The sequence below is a fragment of the Sceloporus occidentalis genome, unplaced genomic scaffold (genome assembly GCF_023333645.1).
Source record: "Sceloporus occidentalis isolate IW3139 unplaced genomic scaffold, rSceOcc1.0.p SCAF_3, whole genome shotgun sequence".
In the NCBI taxonomy this organism is placed as follows: Eukaryota; Metazoa; Chordata; class Lepidosauria; order Squamata; family Phrynosomatidae; genus Sceloporus; species Sceloporus occidentalis.
In genome coordinates this window covers 142,333,000-142,357,563 of record NW_028316983.1, presented here as the reverse complement: position 1 = coordinate 142,357,563, position 24,564 = coordinate 142,333,000, and the positions used below count along the sequence as shown (strand labels likewise).

At 38.6% G+C, this 24,564-nt stretch overlaps 1 protein-coding gene across 3 annotated transcripts in view; it reads left to right on the top strand.

Annotated features, from left to right (window-relative positions):
• Positions 1 to 24,564, top strand: part of DENND1B (DENN domain containing 1B) — a 216,040-nt gene that overhangs the window by 63,927 nt on the left and 127,549 nt on the right. For 2 of the 3 annotated variants that reach the window (XM_089516491.1, XM_089516490.1), the window contains exons 4-5: positions 11,762 to 11,811; positions 19,296 to 19,409. In XM_089516491.1, the coding sequence (XP_089372617.1) occupies positions 11,762 to 11,811; positions 19,296 to 19,409 (164 nt within the window). Of the gene's footprint in view, positions 1 to 11,761; positions 11,812 to 19,295; positions 19,410 to 24,564 lie in introns of those variants that run through there. The other variant, XM_089516492.1, reaches the window with a different exon arrangement.

Here is a 24,564-nt window from a genome sequence, read left to right as displayed (position 1 = left end):
CTCAGATGTCCATAGATCATCCAGTGCTTGATATCCACAACACAGAAACCTTCGTATTCAGACTTGAATGTAAAACAACAACTATTGTTTGATCTTCATATTATCTTTCTTGTAGTTCTGATTTTTGTTTCCCCCACATTGATAGGGTTTTATGTGTGTGTGTGTGTGTGTGTTTTAAAAAGTAGGCCTAATAGCTGTGCTGCTTTGTTATAATCATAAATTGGGTGAAGACTTGGAATGAAAATTCAGAAGGGCTAGGATTCCTTTCCATTGCTGAATCCACTCAAACACTAATTTATAGTATTCACAACTTCCATATGGTGTTTCTAAAGCCTTGTGAAATGCATGCATTTGTATGTCTTAAGGCTGGGTAGAAAAGGTGTTAGATTCCCTTCTGTCTCCCCTCTCCCATTTTCATTGTAAAGATATGATGGTGTTATTGAATAAATTATTCATTTTTCTTGCTATAGCGCCCAGAGACCCACTAATTAGATACTGCACAAATATGATTCACACATGAGAGGTATTGTGCCTTGCTGTGTTTGCTGTCTTCAAGATACTGTGGAATCTCTCCACACAACAGATCTAGAATCATGTGTATGCTCACCTTATAGACTCTATTTTTGTTTAAGCTGTGGATGTCTGTAAGATTGTCATCTATTTCTGTGGGTCCAGAATTCTGCACATTTGTCACCCTTAATTGCCCGATGAACAAATTAATGTCAACAATCTTGTTAGAGTGTTTACTTGATTTACATTTATTAGAAGTACTGTATAGTACCTGGATACTTCTTTGCAGTGGTGGAAAAAGTAGAATGAGGGATGGTGGACTTAAACTGATGATTTAAGTTGTATATTTACTCTTCATACTTGTCTAACAAATATTTGGATCTCTCTTATTTGAAGTCATTAATTACTTAATTAAATTACACACTGCCTTGCTTCCAAGAAGTAGTACCCAGGGTGGCTAACACAAGTGATATCCAATGAAACAAATATGATGGAAATATAAAAATAGATTAAAAGCATAATTAAGAATACATCAATAAAAAGACAAAAAAGCTACCAATTTGGTCAAGGCATCTCTCAGCAACAACCCAGCCAGGTATAGAAAGGACATTGCCTCCCAGCATCCTTCTTAGAAGGGTATTGCACAATGTGAGAAATCTCAGTGGCTTCAGAGTAAGTATAGGAATTGTCTGGACCTCCAAAAGTTGCTGGATTAACTGCTCTTAGCATTTCTTACTATTGGGTCTGCTGGCTAGGGCTTCTGGGAGTTGCAGTTAAAAAAGAACAACACAAAATTCCCATTAGCTGCTTTAAGCTATTCCTGCTTTAGAAAAAATTGTTTACCTATGCTCAACATGAAATCATTTTGGCAGCTTCTTTTAAAGTGCCTCTTTTCTACTAATGTTTAATAACAGGTGAAATTACTATTAGTCACATATCATTATAGTACGAGTCACTTTAATTCATTGCAGTGAAATGTTTATACAATTTGAAGATTCTCTTTAGTTCTGAATGCCTGTAATTCAAGCATATTTAGATAATAGGCTATACAGAGTTGGGAAAAGGAGCTTGGTAGAAGCAGGCATATGGAAAGTTACTTTATTTATTTAATTTATATGCTGCCTTTCCCCCAGCACAGGTTTGAAAAGTAATTAGTTACAGCTATAGGTCCAAGGTAGCCCCCTCTGCTATTTGACTGCCATTATAGTAAGGATTTTAAAAGTAACCCCTTTCTTTCATATTTCTCCAAAGTAACTTTAAAGTTATTTTTAAACAGTACAGACATATTTCAGTTAACTCACAAAGTAGGTGAGCCTACTGTAGCTGTGTGTGCTTATGTATAGCAGGCAAGGATACAGAATCACTTACTGAACATGTGTGAACAGCAAAACAAAGAAAAGGGATAAACATATTAGTCTGATTCATCAGCTACCCTGGCATGTTGAAAAAGCAGGAATGTGTAAGTTTTACCACTGAAAAGGAAATCATGAGAAAAGTGTGGAGTGTTGAAAGAAAGAAAGAAAAGAATCATCTCAGGATGCATTTTGGAAGACGCTTTCAAGTGATCCCTAGAAGATGTAAATGTTTTCGTTTACTTATACAAGGATTACTTAACCTAGTTGTATTATTTCACATGTGCCTGTTGGTTTTTAATAAAATGTTTGCTGAAACATGTTGGGGTGTGTGTGTGTGTGTGTGTGTGTGTGTGTGTGTGATAAGAATCTATCCCTGTTCTTTCCGTGTTATTTCTATGTGTGATACTACATTTCTGTTAAAGAAGTAAAGCCCAGGAATACATTTTCTTTGTTTACTGAGGCATATCTGTATCTTGAGTGCTACTGACTATTAGACTGTAGTATAGAGTGCACTGTCCTCCCCTCCTACTGTATGTGGTTGTCCCCTCAACATCCACAATAGAGGACAAAGTAACAGCACAAGGCAGCACTTTCTTGGAAATGCAACAACTCTCAACATTTAAAGAGTTAAATGTGAAGGAGATGAAGGTGGAAGTTCTCTTCTTAAGCAAAAGATATTGGAACTACTAAAGCCCTTTGGTTGACTGAAGAGTATACAGTTAGCTCTCCTATTGAAACCAACTTGTGGAAATATTGCAGAAAGTGAAACACTGTCAAGCAGTAGCAGTACCAAGAAGTCACTGGAAAGCTTCTGTACATGTGTACAGTGAGAACACCAGATACATCAGCAACTGCTGTAAACTTGTGCAGAAAAACCAATTTAGCAATTATGTGTGATAGAAATGCAGTTAGGAAAGTAGCCAAATACCTGAAAGTTTCTCCACAGCTGAAACTGAAATTATAAGCAACGATCAGCTCTAAGGTAACAGGATATGTGTAGACTGGACCAATGTTGTCAGGAATAGGATGCAGCTGGCTACTACTAGTAGAGGAGTTGCAGCATTTATTATAAGAATGACAAAATAGATACAAAGTGGAACTTGATAAAATATCAATCACTGCTTGTTTTCAGTTCAGAATTGCTAATTTATTTAATTGTTCCACACATCATTCTGTTACACTGATGGTAACACATGTATTTATTCTAAGGGTGATACCATGGCATTTCTTGCTTCCTTGTATAGACCTATTCATTACCATTGGAATTAATTGAGTTATCATCTTGTTAATCTTTAAATTAGTTATAAAGTGCTTGCATATAATTTGCGATTAAAGTCTTGCATAGCAATGTTGATATCTCTGTAGGCATTTGGCTTACCAATGTATGCCATGACAGTTAGCATTATATGTTCATTAGATTGCTGGAAATTCATACGTCAGCCTTCACATTTAAACTCACTGGCTGACCTTGAATTTCCAGCACTCTAATGAACACATGATGCTAACTCTCATGGCATATACTGACCTATATATCACAGGGTTATTGTAAGACTAAAGGAGAGAAGACAAAAGCTAAGTATGTTGATTTATATTTTTGTGGGATATTTGGCCTTCTGTATCCGTATTTGGCCTTTCTGTAGTTTTGTGGGATGTTTGGCCTCCTCTGTCTGAGAGCTCTGATGCCACAACAAACTATAAATCCCAAGATTGTATAGCATTGAGCCATGGCAGTTAAAGCTGTGTAAAACTGCATTAATTCTTCAGTGTAGGTGCATGCTTTGTGTGATGTTCATACACTCTTTCTGTTCAAATAGCTTTTTTTGATACCTAAAATAATTACATTTAGTGGGGTGTACTTTCTGGTCTCTTGTCAAAAAGGCTTGAAGTGAAGTAGTCCCAGCAAAGTGGACTTTAGCCTGCAAACATTTATGGCATGATGAATGTGTTCTGTTTAAAATATCAGAGGACTTGTCAATTATCACAACAGGAAGTTCAGCTATCCCTGTGGAATTTATCATTCCTCTTTATGGTCTCTGTGCCTCACACAAAAGGATTTTATGCCTACGCAGACACTCCATTTGAAACGTTCTAGATCAGTGGATCCCAACCTTCCTAATGTCACAACCCTTTAATAGAGTTCCTCATGTTGTGGTGACCCAAACCCATGAAATTATTTTCGTTGCTACTTCATAACTGTAATTAAATAGGTGTTTTCCAATGGTCTTAGGCAACGCCCATGAAAGGGTCATTCGACCCCCAAAAGGGTCCTGTTTTGTCCCAAGAGCAATACTATGGACTTTGGGTGCAGTAAGGCCTCTGGCTCTCAGGAACACAGCCAGAACAAAAGACTTGTCCACAAATTTCTAAAGTTTTTTTTAAAAGCTTTACTGGATATAACACAAATAACACAAAACTGATTTCTTCTTTTTCTTACTATAGTCCTTTCTAAATACCTTGCTCTCTTCTTGATGTATTCTATCTTTCTTTGAGGACTATCTTTCTTCCTTTGTGGACTTATCTTTTTGTCAAAGGAAAATACTCTCTCCAGGTCTGACTTGGCTGAAATCTCACTACACACAGGAACTTAGCTAGAGGGAGACAGCATAAGACCCTGGGATTTCCCACAATCCTTGCCTTTCTTAAAGCTATAGATCTGTATTTTCCCTTCTAAACTAATACATATAAAAGCTAACATAATCTCAACTAAATATATGTCTCATGAGCATCAAAGATGCTCTGGAGGCATGACAGGTCCCGACCCACAGGTTTGAAACCACTGTTCTAGATTTAGATGTTCACACAACCTGATAGCCCCTTTGCATGCAGCTGGAAAATACATTTAGTACTGTGTTTTACAGCGCTGGTCATTGTCATATCTGTATCATAACACTGTGGTGTAACATTTTGAGTACAGAAATCAGACTAACCACATTTATTATTGTTATTATTGTTATTATTATTAACCTTTATTTATGAAGCGCTGTAAATTTACACAGCGCTGTACATGCAATCTTTTTAGTTAGACGATTCCCTGCCCTCGGGCTTACAATCTAAAAAGACATGACACAGAAGGAGAAGGGAGTGGTGGAGGGAGAGGGTAAGAGGTCCAGCAGTTCCTCTCTACCTCTGAGGCCTGGACCAAGGCAGATGGACTGGAGGGAGGGCTTGGCTTCAAAATGGAAGGTTAATCTTCATCCAGGGAAAATACATACTCTCAAGTAGGATAATACATATACAATACATAGCAATACAGGAAATGGTTTGATAAACAGACACTAAAAGAACATCAGATGGTAAGCGACAATTATGCAATGCCTGGGAAGGCTTCTCTGAACAGGATGGTTTTCAACTCCGTTTTGAAGCTAGTTAAAGAAGTGATGGCTCTTGCTTCTGGGGGAAGAAGGTTTCAGGAGTGAGGGGCAGCAAGTGAAAAGGGGCGAATCCGGGATGGGGCAGAGGAAATCCTGGGCTGAGACAGGAGCCCTTGACTACCAGAACGGAGGGCCCTGGTGGGAAGGTGAGGAGAAAGAAGGTCTGATAAGTAAGGAGGGGCCAGACCATGGAGGGCTTTAAATATCGACAGCAGGAACTTGTACTGAATACAGAAAGGGAGAGGGAGCCAGTGAAGGGATGCCAACACAGGAGAGATGTGGTCAGAGCGGTGGGTGGAAGTGATAATGCGTGCGGCTGAATGCTGGACAGAGATTAAAGGACGGAGGTGAGAAAGAGGAAGCCCAGCCAGGGCTTCCTCTTTCTCACCTCCGTCACATTTGAACACCTCCTCACATTTGAACCAAAGAGAGTCATTAGAGGATATGGTCCAGTAAATAGGCCAGATTCCTCTTTTTAAAAAATGAAACTTAGGCCTAGTCTACATGTATAATATAACAGTGTGGCAGAGAGATAATAAATAGTATATAAATTGGTGATGATAGAATGGAATGTGCCATTTCTATTTTAATTCTTCTCTATAGAAACCTCTCTCTAGGTTGAAAACTGGTATATTAGGAAGTAGATTAAGCTATAACCTGTCTCTTTTCTGTGCTACTGCTTTACTTGTTGTTTACATTGGGGAGTATTTAAAATGGCACCTCTAGTTGTAGTCTGGAGTGGTCTGGTCTACTATGCTAGACCTTAACATTTTAACACCTGTTTTTCTTACATTTGTTCATATAAATAATAACTTCTGGGATAGAGAGCAGGCTATGAAGAGACAGAAAAAGAACAAAAATGAGTAATACAGATATTTTGAATTTTGGAATCATAGTGCCACACCTTGGCCACTTTCCCAAATACTTTCCCTTCAGTACAGTGGACCCTCCACACTTAATATGATTAAAGGCACAGAATCCCCATGAAAATGGAAAAAATACAAATAAAAACCACTATTTTTTTTACCCGAGAGAACACCTATCTATTATTATTAACCTTTATTTATAAAGCGCTGTAAATTTACACAGCGCTGTACATACAATCTTTTTAATTAATTAATTAATTTTAATTACAGATGCCTAGAGAAGTATTTTCTCAAGGAATCTCTAGGTCCACCTGTCTGACTCTGTGATCAGCCTCTGACAGAGTTGTGCTAAAGGACCCAGAGAGAACATATTAATCAGATCTGCAAATAATCACATCCACAAAAGTCAGAGCCACAAATGTGGAGGGACAACTGTACATGCTGAAAGTAACCTGTATGAATTTTATCCCAAAGATTGCTTGAAAGTTTTGCTTAAAAGTCTTGTGTCCTTCAAAGGCAGTTGCATAGCAAAGGGCATTAGAAGTCAAGTTACTGACTTTCTCCAGTCCTCACTGAAAGCTGAAGCCCAGAACCCAGGAATAGAAGGTTGTCATACAGGAATGTTGTTGTGCACCCTCAAGCCATTTTCAGCTTAGAGGTGATTGTAAGATGACTCTATTATGGGGTTTTCTTGGCAAGATTTGTTCAGAGGAGGTTTACTGTTGCCTCAGGCTCGGAGAATATGACTAGCCCATGGTTGCCCAGTGGGTTTCCATAGATGATTCAGACACTAGTCTCCCAGAGTCCTAGTTCAGTGCTCAAGGCACTACATCACTCTGGCTCCCTTATTATATTTCCATACTCAGACCTGCCCCCTACATCCCCCAGATCATACTTCTGTAAGTTACCTGCCTGTCATGTGAGGCCCTTCATGTGAGGGTCAGCTGACCTACTTATGTTAATATTTCTTAGCTTTATGACAGTATCTCTCCCACTTGGGCTTATGAAGAAGCTAAGGCAGAGTGGTGATGCATAGATGTGTGCGTACATCTGGAACATCATTATAAGGAGAATTATTTTAACATGACGTTTTCCGGTTCAGTACCATATTAAGTTGCAGTGAATTCAAAATAAGAACACAAGGAGAGCCAGAAAAAAAAATCATTCTAATGGAGCCTCTTTATTTCTGGTCCTTTGCAAATTACAATTTAGACTGCTTCTGTATTTTAGAGACATATGAGTATTCCTTTTTCCTCTGCAAAGGTGTGTTGTTTGATGTTTGTGTTTTGAAATTCAATGATTACACTTTTTGAACAAGTGGCAATTCAAGAAAACACATCGTTCTTTGTAGCAGGGCAATAGTGTTGAGTATTTGTTTAACAATAGCTAATTAAACCATGCACCCTTTAAAAGCCATTTCTAACAAGCAGACTAGTGGCTGGGTGTTTTGACAGTTTTGTTTCTTCAGCTTAACCGCCAGATTTTTAGTTACTTGTATTATATTCTAAAACACTTTTATTTCCTTGTTTTTTTCTGAGCAACTCCATCCTAATGTGTCTATGGTGTAGCCTGACATTATCCACTAGTCAGCTCGCTCTATCTATCTATCTATCTATCTATCTATCTATCTATCTATCTATCTTATCTATCTTATCTATCTGTCTATCTCATTAAAAAGAATTAACACTTCAATCCATGTTTATAACAAGATGCAACAGTTCTTTAATAAACATGTCAGTTTGGTCTTTCTACCTGCTAAGGCAAGCCTTAAGTACAAGTTTAATGGTGTTTTCTTCTTCATAGAACAATGAACTGTGAATATAGATATATAGTGTGCCAGTGCTACGCAAAACAAACTTTAAAAGGCATAGTAATGATTTTTTACGTAATTAATATTTTTATCATGTAATTAATATTTTTAAGCAGTTGGATGCTAGACATTTAAAAGCCTTCTGGATGGCATATTATTTTCATTTGTTTTAAAATATGAATAGCACCTGTAATTAAGGCAGGAAACTGAGCCCTGCAAGCTAGGTAAGGTTCCATCTATTGATCTGTGTAAACCTGGCTTACACTGTCAGGGGAAAAACAGTCAAGTGCTGAGCTGCTTTGTCACTGACATAAGCTGGGAGGATTCCCCCCCCCCCCCCTTTATACTGTTTATACACTAGTCTACAGACCTGCTGGCTGGTTGAATTTTAAAGAGTGCGGAGGTTTAAAGACTTGTCCCCTGAGGGATGATCCTGCCAGTTGGGAAGCGAGCTGAGGTTGTGTTTTGCAGAGTGTGTGTGTGTGTGCGTGCACATATGTGCGTGCATGCATGTGTTCTGACTGAGGATAGCGGGAGGGAGGGAAGACAACAGTGGGAAAGTCTTGTAGTTCATCTGCCTCTTACAATGTTGCTGAAGGAACTCATACATTTATCTATTACAAGGAAAACAGTAATAGTGTATGTGTGTTTATATTGTGTTGAAGAACAGAACGGTAGCAGGATTGTTACAAATTCCTGCAACTACAGCTTCTTTGCTTGCTGATCAGGATTGTGAAGTATGGACTAATTATAGTTTGGGATCTCTGTTAATAACAAATTATACAATATTTACCACTTAAAGGCCCATTATGTACAATCTTTACTCTGATAGTGCTAATCCAAATAATTTGGGTAATATTGAACATTAAGTTTGCTTTGTGGGTTTTGGTATATACAGTCCTCCCTCCTTGTTCGCGGACTTGGGATCTGCGGTCTTGATTATTTACAGATTGAAAGTAGGGAGGGAACAAAATGGTGTGTGTGCTCACAGGAGCGTGCAGCCATTGAAATCAATGGGACCCCAATATCTGATTCGCAGTGTGTGTGTGTGTGTGTGTGTGTGTGTGTGTGTGTGTGTGTGTAACAGATCCCCTGCAAATCAAAAGGGACGACTGTAATTTGGTAAATCTACCTTTTGTTGAAGTTTTTTAAAAAAATATATTTAACTTTCCAAGATGTTATTACTTATATATATAATAGGATGAATGTCACAGTCTTTGCTGAAAACATAACATTCAGTATTAAAAGGGTTCTGTTGCAGATGTAATACTTGATTCCTGAAGTAATTTCCTCCTTTTCCTTCCTTCCTTCCTTTAATCATGGTTTAGTGTTGCATATGTTCTAATGTAAACCATGGTTCTCTTGTAAGCTTAAAGACCACATCCTTGTAAACAGAGTAAAACTATATCTGGAAATGGTTATATAAGAGCATGTGTAGGGTATCCATGATTTGACTCAGTATTTAAAGCCTGGAAAGGGATAGAAGAGAAAAACTACCTCTGGGAAGATAGTGAAGCATAAATTCCAGATGCATTATCTGATTAGCAAACCAGGGCTGTAGAAATAACGCGGTTTGACACCACTTTAGGTGCTGTAGCTCCATCCTATGGAACCTTGGGATTTGCAGCTTTAAAAGGCCTTTAGCATTCTCTGCCAAAGAGTGGTGGTGACAAAACTACAAATCCCAGGATTCTGTCAGATGGAACCTTGGCAGATAAAGTAATGTGAAACTGCTTTATTTCTACAGTGTACATGAACCAAATAATTCGCTGGTAGCCAGGATTATACCTGTACTGAGCTAAGGCTTTTTGAAAACTGAAAAAAAGAAGTAACCATTGGGCCTGTACAGGCAGGCCAAAATAAAGCTGCTTCGGGTCACTTTGGAGGTATTCTGTTTAAATGATGCATGCGTCCTAAGAGGCCAGAGGCTGTGCCAAAGCCATGCTCCAGTCCTAAGGACTGGAGCACAGCTTCTGGCCTGTTAAGAGGCATGTGTCATTTAAACAGCATACCTCCGAAGTGACCTGAAGCAGCTTTATTTTGGCCTGTCTGTATGGCCCCATTATTTCTCAAATAGAACAGATTACAGAAATTTTGTTTTCTTTCTTTTTCTATCAACATAATATTTCAGTGAATTAAAAATGCCATGGTTACTAAATTAAAGAAAGTATAAAGAAAATGTAATCTGGTTTTAACTGACCAGTATTCCTCAGTTATAGCAAATTCAAAAGTCTAGTTCATAGCCTGGTGGTGGCTGTTTAGAGTGTTTTGTATGAGAGTAGTTTCCTTATTTTATCAAATTTCCTTTATGTGTGATATTTACTCCATGTGTATAGTGAGGTTCTGCATGTAACGCTGTCTCTGACATGGAAATGAATAGGCAAAGCTGTTTTTACAAACAAGCGGCTCTTACATTATGATACTGTACTTCTAAGTCAGTTTCTACAATGTGTAACAAATCCAGAGAAGGCAATATTGACAGTTTTAAACAAAATCAAAGAATGTAGGGACTAAACTGGGAAATTGCCTTTGGTGGTGAAAACTTTCCCCAGACGTGATCACATTTTCCATGGGAATGCATATGGCCAAGCTTTACTGTAATACTGTCTTCTGTTCAGTTTAACAACACTTCACTGGTCTTTGGAGGCAGTATGGAAACTATTGTTTCGGTTTAAATTTAAACCTGATACCTAAAACAACCTGTATCTATGATGCTCTGGAGATTTATGGTACCCTGACTTAGCTACCCCTTGTTCTGAACCCTTCCTCAAAACCCTCCCTTTCCATTAATATAAGAAGCAAATGTTTAACACTAACTTGCAGCAAAATCTATGTACATGTTACTGCACTTGCTCATATTCACCTCTTTATATTTCTGTTTTCTCCTTTCTGCTGTCCATTTCTTTTTTTCCTTGTCAGTACTTAAATCTAGGTTCTCACTACAGGATTGTATCTTCATTATGTTAGTCTGTACAGTGAAATACACATAAATGACACAGTATAAAATATACTACCGTAATATTCTTTGTGAAACAGCTCTTAGTATGATGTTGACTACTTGGGGTGACAGTTGCTATTATTATACTACTCAATTTTTGAGGCATCATAATAGTTTTCAAAGCCAACATGGGTCCTTTTTATATTAACACATTTTACATGCTGCTAAACAGCATTACAGATAGAAAAGGGAAGAAAGAAAATGATAACATCTGTAAAAATATGAGAACATTTTATTTCTTTACTTTTTAAAATGACAGTGGATTGTGTTTGGAACCTTGTGCTATCCTAATGGGTTAATGGTACAATTTCTGCTTTGTACGCAATGGAGAGTTCCAGCTTTTTAAAACATTAGCTTATGAAATGTGTATAGAGTTGTTTAGCTCTCAGTAAATTCAGTTTGCTGCCAACTTGGTTCCCCTTTCTCTGCTTGCATTTTAATTGAAACAACATTTGGATTTTTGAGCCAGGATCTGTCAGAAGTCCCTGTGGCTAGTCTGTAGTACAAGTAGCAGCAGACGTGGCCTACCCATATGGTATGGTGCTTCTTGTAAAATCCATATGGCCTTGTTGAAGCGAATCCCAGCGGGGATGTGAAGGGTGTTAATACCCTTCAGGCCAGGCCTTTCCCTCCTGGGGTTTCTATGGCATTGTCTTTGCAATCTGCCAAAGCACAAACTTAATTCCTTTTAAATAATCAATTATTTCAGTCCAGGAACGTATGCTAAAGTTTTTTTAAAAAATCTCTTGCTAAATATTGCTTCATTTTTCAATTTTTAAAAGTGAACAATATTATAGAAGCAGTAAAGTAATTTGTAAACATATCTAACATTCCTTCTTCTGTATTTACAGGAAATACTCCAGATCATACCTAAATTCTGCTTTCCTTTTGACATTGCAAGGTATGTCCTACTGTAGCATTTTAATTTAAAAAAGCTAATATTAACTGTACACACTCACACACACAGAGAGCAAGAGAGAGAGACTACACTGGGAAGTATGTCCTTTTTTTAAAATAGGACTTACAATGCATTGAATACTTCTACAATCACATCAAGAAGAACTGCTTTCTACACTGTAGTATTCAGGTTGTAATCCTGTCATTGCACTAAATCTCCCAAAGACCCTTTACATTTTTAATGGAAAAAACATAAATGTGTAGTATACCTTTGCTATTAATGTATATGTTTGTATATATAAGAATACTTATGTTCCCTTCTTTATTTCTTTCCAGCTGAACTGGAAAGGCAATTGGCATAAAGCATATAAAATGTACTTTCTCTATGAAGCTTTTTAAAATAGTCTTGCTCTGCAGTCATTATATTTTCTGTTTAAAATGTTCTGTTGAGAAGCTATTGGAGATGCTACAGATTGATTTCAACACATTCTACTGGGAATTTCTCTGAATTAAGTATGGCTTAGCTACAATTTTAAAAAAAGACAAAAGATATAACACAAAATTGAAAAAGTTAATTTTTGGACATCAACATGTAGACTCCCCTGCAAGTATAGTCCAAAAATATATTTTGCCAAGTTCTGCGCTTGATTCAGCTTGGCTTTGGTGCAGTAGCCATTTTTCTAGTGATGATTCTACAGATAGGCTTTCTATAAGAATACATAGACTGGATGCTGGATGATATAATAAAGCAACCATGAAGCAAAGAGTATCTTGTGAAGGTCATTTTTAAGAAGTTGCGTGGTTACAGTTTTGTATTACTTTTATTGTGGATTTTTAAAAATAGTCTCTACAATACAACAGTGGTCATTTGCCTACATTGCTTGATCAAAAAAGTATTCAAGTTATTTGGGGTATTCATGATTTTTTAATACATGTCCTTAGAGGAATTAAAGGTGACAGGCACCACTACCGCAAAACTGTGGATTCTTCCTCTGCTTTATGGGGAGGGAATAAATAAGATGAGGGAAGGTGCTGGATGATACAGTAAAGCAACCATGAAGCAAAGCTCTATGGTTGGTTTAGCCACTCCTGCAGCAAGAAGGGGTGATTAAACAATACATGCCAGCACACTACTCATTCATGGCAAGCCAGAGTTGTCATAGAACTCTGGTTTGCTGTGTGTGTGTGTGTGTGAAAATAACATGTCATTGCCCAAATTTGCCTGTGACAGTCTATCACGCAATAACCTGAAACCCCATGATTGCGTTCGGACTGACTTCCCATTGCCCGAATTTGCGTATAGTGGGTTATCACGCAATAACGTTAAACCCCATGATTGCGTTCAGATCGCCATTGGATTATACTTCCAATTTCCCTTGTCTGATAAACTCCATAGTCTCTGGCTCTTGTGTTCCCCTACAGCTCCTGTCTTGCATATCTGCATGAAGGCATTGTAAGACTTTCACTTCAAATTTTAACCAAGCTGTTAATCTCCATGATGTTGAAACTTGGGGAAGTTAATAACTACGGTTATTGAGGAGAAACTCAGTTGGATCATGGACCATGGAAACCCACTGAATGTCCTTAGGGAAGTCACATTCTCTCATTCTCAGAGGAAGGCAAGGGCAAATCCCCTCTGAATAAATCTTGTCAAGAAAATCACATGATAGCCTTAGGGCCACTATAAATCAGAAATGACTTGAAGACATGCCACAAGAACAACAAAATTGTGGTGAATCAAACATGAGTAACTGGGAGGTTTACAATGGAAGGCAGATGCTCTTCTCAGCCTTATCTGGTGCTTGGAATAAAGGAAAGGAGCAATATGTAAACCTGAGCCTTCCTACACTTTTTTTCACTTGGTTTTACTGAAGAGGCTGGCATGGATACTTCTGTGGAATTTATCTGAAAATGGGCTTGAGCTGTTCTGACATACTAACAAAACTGCAGAATCTGCTTGAAATACTTGTTGCACAGCCTAGTGTTTGCATATGATAATTTCAGTAGAGCTTACAATAGAAAAATAAATGGGTATAGGCCATATCTTAAATAAGCAGAAAAATATTTTAGTCAAACTGTTTAAAACAGTGCAGTACCACTGAATTGGAAAATGACAGTTAAGGCAAAGCACAAGAAAAGTAGGAACTTTGAGGGCACACGAGGAGCACTTACTGCCATCCAGTGGTTAGGAATTAATTAAATATCACTATAATTATTTTTTTTTAAAGGAAACTAAGAATACCCCCATTTTGGGATTTGCATGAAAATAAACACATAGTATTATTTATTATTCATTTATTACACTCAAATTCCGCCTTTCTCCCAAAATAGGATCTTGGACAGTTTACAGTAGTTTAAAAAACAAAGACAATTAAAACAGTGATTACAAAAGTTAAAAGATAATTAAATATCAGTACAGTGGTACCCCGGGATACGAATTGATCGCGTTACGAAATTTCCGGGGTACGAAAAAGTTAGATTGGAAAAAACTGTTCCGGGTAACGAAAGATTTTTCGGGTTACGAAATTCATTTCGGTGCGAAATTTAAATGCGAAGCGCAGCTAGTGGCTTTCCAGCGCTAACGGAAAGCCTTTTCGGGTTGCGAAATGTATCGGGTTACGAACGGCGCCGCGGAACGAATTAATTTCGTAACCCGAGGTAGCACTGTATTGTTAAAAATTTAGTGAATACAGTTAAAAGCACTTAAAATACATTTACAGCATAATTTCAGTAAAAGATTACAAGACATCATAATTAAAATTCAAAAGTTCTGTTTAAATAAGAACAGCTTTACTTGTTGGTGGAAAGACAGGAGGGAGGTATCTGCCCAGGTATCTGTGGAAGGGAGTTCCACAACCTGGGAGCAGCCACAGAGAAGGTTCTCTTTTGTGTTTTCACCAAGCTTGTTTTCAAGGGTAATTGGAATGAGAAATCCCTCTCTTGCAGAACTTAACACACATCCTGTGTTATATAAGGAGATGTGGCATTTCAGATAGTCTTGGGTTGTGTAGGGCTTTAAAGGTCAAAACCAGCACTTCGAATTCTGCCCAGAAATGGACTAGTAGCCAATGTAGCTGTTTCAAGGGTTATGTGTGTCATAGGATCCCTATACCCAGCCTGGCTGCAACATTTTGGACCTGCTGAAGTTTCCAGACAGTTTCCAAAGGCAGCCCCACACAGAGTGTGTTACAGTAGTCCAGACGGGATATAACTGAGGTATATGTCACCATAGCTACAACTGACGTCTCAAGGAATGGGTGCACTATTTATAACTCTGCAAATACACTCCTGGCCACTGCTGAAATCTGGGTATCCGGGCTCAGATTTGAGTCTAGGAACACTCCCATGCTATGAACCTGCGATTTTGGGGGAGTATAACCCAACATCTGCAGGCTGAAGCCCTATTCCCTGATCAGCCTTCTGACTGACCAGTAGCACCTCTGCCTTGTTTGGATTAAGTTTCAATTTGTTCACTCTTATCCAGTCCATTACTGACAGGAGACATTGGTTTAATGGAGAAACAGCCTCCTTGAAATTGGATGGAAAGGAGAGATAAGAGTTGTGTGTCATCAGTATACTGATAACACTGAACCCCCAAATTCCAGATCATCTCTCCCAGAGATTACATGCAAATATTAAACAGGATGAAGGATAGAACAAAGCCCAGAGGGACACAATTGAATAATGACCAAGGTGTCAAAAAGGCATCCCTTAGTACCACCTTCTGAGTACACCCCTCCAAGAAAGATGGGAACCATTGTAAAACATTACCCCCAAGCCACATCCTAGAGAGGTGATCCATAAGGATACCAAAGTTGATTGTATCAAAAATTCTGGAGAGGTCCAACAGAACTAACAGGAACACGCTCCCCTATCTAGCTCCCTGTGTAAGTCATCTACAAAAGCAACCAAAGCTGTCTGTGTCTCATAGGCAGGCTGAAATGGGTCTCTATAATCCCTTTCATCCAGGAGTGCCTAGTACAGTGTGCCCTTTCCTTATGTGGGGGATCTGTTCTGGGGGGCCCTTGCGCAAGGAAAAAACACGTGTGCTAGAGCCCCATTACATACCTGCGGTGCGCGCCTCATTACTCCTTCCAGGCGCACCGAGGCTTCTTCCGGTGCAGGCTCCCAGCATATGCTGGAAGCCACGTATGGTGCGCCCGCGTATAACATGGGCACACTGTACAATTTTTAGAGAACTGCAACCTTTACATTAGTCTAAGAACAAACACAGTATCCTGTTAATTGTTTCTCTTAAAACATATATTTTCCTTTTTATGTGATAAAACAATTATTGCATCATTTCTTGCTACAATCCATATATGGTGGATCATATAAATAGCAATATTTAGGAGATAATTTATTTCAAAGCCTGTTTAAAGAGAATTTGGGATCATATCTACATGCTTACTTTTAACTTCCCTGAGATCTAGGATTTTTTTGGTTGAAGGAATTTTCCAATAAATGAACGTTCAGATTGATTCACCGTTGATATAAAATCCTTACATCTATTTACTGCTTATGCTTACCTTACTATAACACATTTTTATTTGTATCCTAATGAGTTCTGAAAATATATATTGTGCTGAATGTTTATTTAGTCACTGTATTATATTGAATGTTAATGTATGAATGCTGACAATTCCAAACTGATTTTGTGAATGGTATATAGTTTTTGTGCAAAGTGACTGAGAGGGCTGTTGCCCTTCATCTCCAAGTAGACTTGGATGAAACAAATTATCTGGATCCATTTCAAACCCTCTTTAGGGCAAGATATGGAGTTGAGACTGCTATGACCGCCTTAGTGGGCGATCTTTGTCTGGGTATTGACAGGGGAAGAACATGACTAATTGTCTCAATTTCCTCTGAGCCACAAGGGCAATGTCGACATTGGTACGGGACCTTTTTAAATCTACCCTCAAAAACAGAAGATGGAAGAATGTTAAATCTCGCTAGCATAAATGCCCTTCTAAATTTTGGGACATTCAAGTACTCAAAGTATCTAGCAGGCTTTCCAGGTCTTCCAGTTTCTCCAATGGGATACAGGGCTTACTGGCTTCTATGGGTTTGGAAGTCAATATCCTTGATTCGCTGAGAGATGATAGATTTCGCCTTGTCATAACCTAGCGAGGATATTCGAGGTTGAACATTTTATCCATATGGTATTTATGCTATGTGTACATGAACATATACCTTTGAGCTCTTGGAATACTTTTTATTGTTTTATGCTGGCTGTGTGCCGTAATAAATTTAGATGATAGGGGAAGTGTGACCCTGTTGGTATTTCTGGACCTCTCAGCAACCTTCGATACCATTGACCTTTGTATCCTTTTGGAATGCTTGGGAGAATTGGGAGTCGGGAGCACTGAATTGCAGTGGTTTTAATCCTGTCTCTCGGGCAGATTCCAGATGATGATGCTAGAGGACAATTCCTCCTCTAAAAGGGAGCTCAAATCTGGTGTCCCTCAAGGTGCCATTCTGTCCCCAATGCTATTTAATACATATATGAAGCCGCTGGGGGAGATCATCCAGAGACATGGGGTGGGGTGTTATCAGTACTCTGATGACATCCGGATATCTCTCCATGCCCTGGATTGCAGCACTGACTAAAGATGGCATCTCTCCTCTGCATGAATGTCTTAAGGCGGTAATGGACTGATGAGGAAAAACAGACAAGACGGAGGTACTTGTTGTTGGGCCCCCTAATCCAGGTATGGAGATATGTCAACTGGTCCTAGATGGGGTCACACTTCCCCTAAAGGACTGTGTTCGCATCTTGAGAGTGCTCCTGGATTCATTGCTTCAGATGTCAACCCAGATAGATGCAACAGCCAGTAGTGCTTGTTATCAGCTTCAGCTGATACACCAGCTGTGACCCTTCCTGGAGCCAGGGGATCTGAAAACTGTGGTACATATGCTGGTAACCTCACAACTTGACTTCTGTAATGTGCTCTACATGGGGCTACCCTTGTGCCTAATTCAGAAACTAGTTGCCACACTAAAGTGAACATTAAAGAGGTAACTGACACCTCAGTCATATCATATATAATTTTTTAGGGTATTCAGAAATAATCTTCTTTTAGTGGGAATATAACAGTGTAGTGCACAAATTAAAGCTTAATGGTGTGAACCACAGTTTTACAGTCCCTTTGTACTCCTCCCCTCAGAGTACAGAGCCCTAAAAACATAACCATAACATGGATCATATAAAAGACCCATGTAGTTGACTCTTCTATCTCACAAGAGTAGCAGATGTCTCATGAGATGGCTAGAAGCACAGAAGGAGGTGATAGTCGGCTGTCCTTTCAGTTTGTTAACAGAATTTTTTATTCAGTGGTACATTGCATTCTGAATATTTAGCATAGTCATAGCAATTAGCCATTGATAGACATGCCATATTTTTTCTTACATTTTTAAAGCTATATGAACTTTGGTTATAAGCTTTACCATTTAATTTTACACAGTATGAAGAAATACTTCCTTTTCTTTAGTCCACATCTGTACCTCCTCCCAGTAATTTCAGTGGTTCAAAGCATTGTATGATTGAGAGGGAGACAGACGCAGAGAAAGATTGCATCTCCATTTACTTTCTCTATTCTATTCTTAATTCTATAAACTTATTTCCCTAAGTATATTTTCTTTCCAGAGTGACCCTTTCCTTAATGAATACACACATTAAATAAGCCACTATTTTTTCCAGCTTTCATTTGTATTATAAAGTTACAAGGTAATAAAGCATTAGTACATGAGATATAGAAGCAACTCATTACTTTTTTGTAAAAAATAATCTGTCATATGAATGACTTCACATTCCTAAAGAATTACGCAGATGCTCATAAATCTACAGGAAAATGCATTCTTCCTTCAAGGGCAAACAGCTTGTATTTGGCACTGATAATGTGAATTTTCATACCTAAAAAGAGGTAATGGTTTATCTGCCCTCAAAGAAAGCTTTAAATTAAGTCTTGATAATGAATGCACCAATATAAACACTCCCCTATCTATTTCATGGACTGAGGAGTGTTCTCTGGTGTACAGAAATGTATTTAAAGCTTTATCCTTATGAATTCTGACAACCCGTAATGGAGCAGGTCCTGATTTCTGTGCTGAACTTGAGTCTTGTACCCCTTTCCCCAGTTAATGTTACTCTGGCCCTAGGGTCGCCATATGAGAGGCAGTGTGGTGTAGTGGTTAGAGTATTGGACTAGGACTCTGGAGACCAGAATTTGGATCCCAGCTCGGCCATGTAAACTCACTTGTTGACCTTAGGCAAGTCACACTCTCTCAGCCTCAGATGATGGCATTGGCAAATCCCTTCTGAACAAATCATATCAAGAGAACCCTATGATAGGTTCACTTTAGGGTCACCATAAGTAAAGGACTGGAAGGCAGGCAACAACAGTAACATATGTATATAACTTTGCATATGCTTTCTGCTTACATTTTTGGGGAAAATATGTACTTCCTTAAATCTATTTTTCTTTCCAGAGTGACCCAAGTTGGACAACATTTTACCTTTGTACTTACTGATATTGAAAGCAAACAAAGATTTGGATTTTGTCGATTAACACAAGGAGGCAAAGTATGTCTATGCATTCTGAGGTAAGTAACTATATGTGGCAAATTAGTATTTTCCTCTATCTAAATTCTCCATTTTGTTGATTATTGGAAATTATTGACTTACAATAGTAGACTCTATATAACTGAAAAATTGTTTATTGCTGTCCTGTCATCATAACTTCCATTTCTGACAGTTATACATTGTTTATCTATTTTTCCACAAGGGAAGATGCTTTCTTGAGATGTTTTGTGAATTATCCATGGCCATGAAGGGGCAGCTTCAACCCACCCACACTAAAAACACCCTGGGACTGTAGCAAATACATGCCCCCATCCTGAAGGCATCCTCCGCCACAGGCCCAAATAGCAGCGGAAAAGATCAGCTCCTATTTCGGCTTGTTCTGGGTCACCTTAGGCGACCCTGGCACAACCCCTTGGCATCTTCTGGGTGCTCTAGTGGTGTGCCATGCTACCGGAGTGGCTTCAAGCCTCCCCCTTCTGATTGGCTGGCAGGCTTCCAGGCATCTTGGGGCTATGTGTCATCGCAATGCCATACCCCCAAGCTCCCATACCCCCAAGCTGGCTTTTCCGGCCAGTCTGTTAGGACCCTACTTTTTTTTAAGGATTAAAACTGAAAATTCATTTGTCTTATGATAATGAAGTGAAATCCTACTGCTAATTAGTAGATTTTTCTATTATTGATCCTAAGGTTAATTGCATCATAACAACATGTCTATTAATATGTGTGTGAAATTTTCACCATAACCTTAGACACAAGGCTTGTTTGTGTTATTTCCTTACCTATATTATTCTTTTAATACCTGTTTATTCACTGGCTTCCTAAAATTTATTTTTTACAAGTACTTTCATTTTTGTAATCAATACAAAACCAAAAGAGCCTGTACTGCTAGTGTCCTATTTGACTTACGTAATATTATACCCACTACAATTGTTCTTTAATTTATGTTCTGTTAAATGGCTTTTGACAGCTCTGACCCAAGTTGTCTTTCAGCCTATGGGCACATTTTGAAGGGTTCCCTCCCTTCCCATTTACTCAGGGACCACCACAGAGATAGTCACTAGTATTATCAGTAAGTTGTTAGAAACCTTTTTTCTTCCTAAACTGGATGGGAAAACCAGTTCGTATATTGGCTTGAAGGAGGATTTGGGAAGCATTATGTTCATACACAATGAATCACATAGTCCAGTCTGTTTATCTGAAGACAGAGCAATAACAGACTACAGTTGTTTTTTTGAAACTGTACTCTCACTTTTGCCAAAACATGTACATTCTAAAAATTACTTCAGATAATGTCAAATATTTCATAATATAGAAATAACATTTGAAATAGAAACCTTAATTTTGGCATTGGAGAAGCAAGAAGAACAGGAAGGAAATGAAAGCTTTTCCTTAAAAGGAAAACACTAGCCATGAGTTCCTTCCCGATTTTTTGGTCATCTGCCACAAATTGCTAATACAGATGATCAGTTTACCAAAGTGTTATTGTGAGCAAGTTGTACCATTGGGTAATGTTCCCAATAGTTAGAATCTCTGATAGAAAGAGAAAAAACCTACCTCAATTCTGGTTCTTCAGTACAAATAACTAAATAAATCAGTTGAGGAAAACCTTGCTTACCACTTGGTAGTTTGCTCATCAGTCCTGGGCCATTGTCACATATGAACAAGGCCACCTAATTATGATTTCTAGGTATTATTCCTCAGTAGGCAGAATGTTGCCATTCAATATGAAGTGTATACTAACTGAAGCAGTAGGGGCTTTTTATGAGCATGAAACTGTAGGAAGTGACTCATTTGCTAGTACGGTTCAACTGTACTAGAATTAAGTGAATGCTTAATGGTAAACAGAAGTGCTATAAACAACAAAACACCACAGGCCAAGGTGATTAAAAATGTTATTACAACTGTGGATTTTCACAGTGCATGTTACCTTGTCATCAGTTTGCTCTAAAATAGATATTAAAACATAAACAGCATGACCACAATAAACTGCTTAATTAAAAGCCAAATGAAAGAAACATTTTGCCACTTTAAAGGAGAGTCTGGTTGCCTGTAAAAGGCACTGAAAACAAATGCCTGAGCAGCATGGGCAGTAAAGGGAAACTGCTTAGAGACTTGAACTAGTGGTGTTCATACACTAACAGCAGTGGCAAAAGAAGTAAAGATGTTAGCAAGTGGTACTAGGACGAGAGGACTATGACTGAAACAGGTCAGCTTTTAAAAGCCTGAAGTTTATGAAGACTTGATGCAAGCATATTCTGAGTAACAAACAGGCATGAGAAAAAGCTAAAGAGCAGAAGAGTGTATACATAGCTAATGTTCTGCAATTTTTAGAAGGTTCAGCTAGAACTTAGAAGATCCAGGTTGAACTCCCTTCTGAACTATGGAACTTACTGAGAGATCTTGGGCCATTAACTCCCTCTCAGCCTTATGTTCCTCATAGGGATTTTGTGAAGAAAAGTTTGAGAGATGAACAGTATCTTGAGCCCATAGAAAGGAAGGTGGGGTAGAAATATAACAAATAAAATAAAATGATAAATAATTGTTAACAATGGTTATGACATTGGGCACATCTTTTCAAATGTTTTGAAAGGGAGGAGGTGCTGGATGTAACTTATTAAAATTAAAACACAACCTTGGCCCAGTACAGACCTGGAGCCAGTTTTAGGGTTCTGGAGTGCGCAGCATACCCTAACACGTATGGACGGTGCCATCTTTATGTGGCGCTGTCCATATGTGGTGTGCGTGTGTGATGCAAGTGCGGCACCACGTCCACACCTCTGGGCACTGCACTTGCATTTTGGACGTGTCTCAGTGCACCAATGGTGCACTGATGATGTCCCCATGCATAAAAAAGAACCTGTTTTTTACTGGTTCTTTTTGGTCCGGAGGGGTGCTGCGCTATTTGGCTACTGCAGCGTCCCTCTGAAGGGAAACAGAGCGCCTGAAGCCTTTGAATAGAATAAACATGTACAGTCGACCCTCCATTTTTGCAGGGTATCCATTCTGGAACCTCACTCCACCCCCGCAAAAAATGAAAAATCGCAAGTATTCAAACCCCATTGGCTCGAATGACCGTGCGCTTCTGCACGCGGCCCTGTGTGTGTACCACAGGTATGCACACCATTTTGTTCCTTGGTGCTTGCCATTCACGAAAGACCAAGGGACGCAAATGACAAGACAGTGAACGTGGAGGGAGAAGTGTATAGGAAAAATTACTACATCTACAAACTACATGCATGAACATGCTATACATATTAACAATGATGTTGTGTGCCTTCAAGTTGCTTCTGACCCTAAGGCAAGGCTGTCACTGAATTTTTTTGGCAAGATTTGTTCAGAGGATTCCCCCCCCCCCCCAATGCCTCCTTCTGAGGCTGAAAGAGTGTGACTTTTCTAAGGTTATCCAGTGAGTGTCCATGGGTGAGTGGGGATTAAAATCCTTGTCTCCAGCATCATAGTCCATTGCTCAAACCAGTACATCATGCTGACTATATAAATAAAAATGTAAATGTTCGTTTCTTCAAAATCTTTAATCTCCAAAAGTTCTTCATCAATTGCTTTGAAATTTTGACACAATGTTCCATTCAAATACATGCATGTTTTTATATGCCTACTATGTTTTTATATACCTACTATTATATAGATATCCCCTGAGACAGGTAAAAAGGTTTTTTTAAAAAGCACCATATGTTGGACATAACAGCAACACATGCTATACTAAATATTTTACAATTCATTGTTTCCGTTATAAGTCACTGTGAGCCGCTGGTCACCGTGGAGTTTGCTGGCCCCTGAGTTTTCCTTTTGGACTCTCAGAAGCCGGCAAATGGGCCTTGGAGGACAGGAGCCAGCGCCAGGAGCCGTTGGTCACTGTCCTCCAGAGTTTGCCAACCCCTGAGGGTCCCTTTGGGACACCGAGAGGCTGGCAAATGGGCCTTGGAGGATGGGAGCCAGCAGCAGGAGACGCTGGTCGCTGCCCTCCGGAGTTTGCCAACCCCTGAGGGTCCCTTTGGGAACTGAGAGGCCGGCAAGCGGGCCTTGGAGTATGGGAGCCAGTGGCAGGAGCTGATCTAGACACGGATTGCTTCTCACATGGACAATTATATGTTGCGTGTTCTAGAGTCGGCAAACCAGACAATCTCTATATCTACATGGACAATGGAACAACAAAACATATTGTATACCCACAAGCATTGTGAAATTAAATATTTCAGAAATGTGCGCTTTCTTTTTTCTTTCTTTTCCATTTAACCAGACTGAGCCACAGCAACGTGTGGCCGGATTCAGCTAGTGTGTAATAACAATACAACAACAAAAAGGCAAAAGTGAATAATATGACATCCATCGTATTATATGATGGTTATAGTTATTAAATTTTTTGGCTTTTTCTAAACAAATATATAAAATAAATACTTACTTATGAGTTCAATCTACTATTCCTTAAATCGTAAAATTGCTGTTACCCCACCATATTTTAATATGAAGTCAATTATCAATTCACGTTCTTTTTTTAAAAATTGTTAAGAGACCTTTCTTTAATCAAATTCATCAGTTTGTCCATTTCTATAAAAGTTGTGCACTTTTATCAGCTATTCTTCTTGTAATGGAATATCTGTATCCTTTCATTTCTGTACATACAGTATTCTTGCTGCAGTGAGCGTATATAGGACAAGTCATATTTAAATTTCTTCAGAAATGAAAAAAAAAACCCCTTTCTTTTCTAAGGCAAGTACATGCTCTTTATATTCCAAGAGACACATTTTAGATCCACTGTCAAGTTTTTATTTAAGTCCATATCCATGTTCTATCTCATTGGTGAGGGAACTTTTCCTTCCTCTTCTCTTTTCCAGAACTATGACCTGATAGCTCTTCTTCTTTTTCTTCATCAGGTTCATTTTCTAGATTGTACTTCCTTTGAAAATCTTTGGCTTTCTAGATTGTATTTATATTTAATCTCCTCTTATTAAAATGGAAAGGAACTCCTTCCACTTTCTTCCATCTGAATGGCATTTTGTAACATTTCAATGTGTGAATCAAAAATGAATAATCTCTTCCCCTCCTTGTAATCCTAATTGGAATATTTTCTCATTTTTAGAGTTTTTTTAGAGATTTTTTTTTTGGTAGAACTTGTCATCTCACAAAATATATGATGACATCTCTGGGTAGATTTCTCTG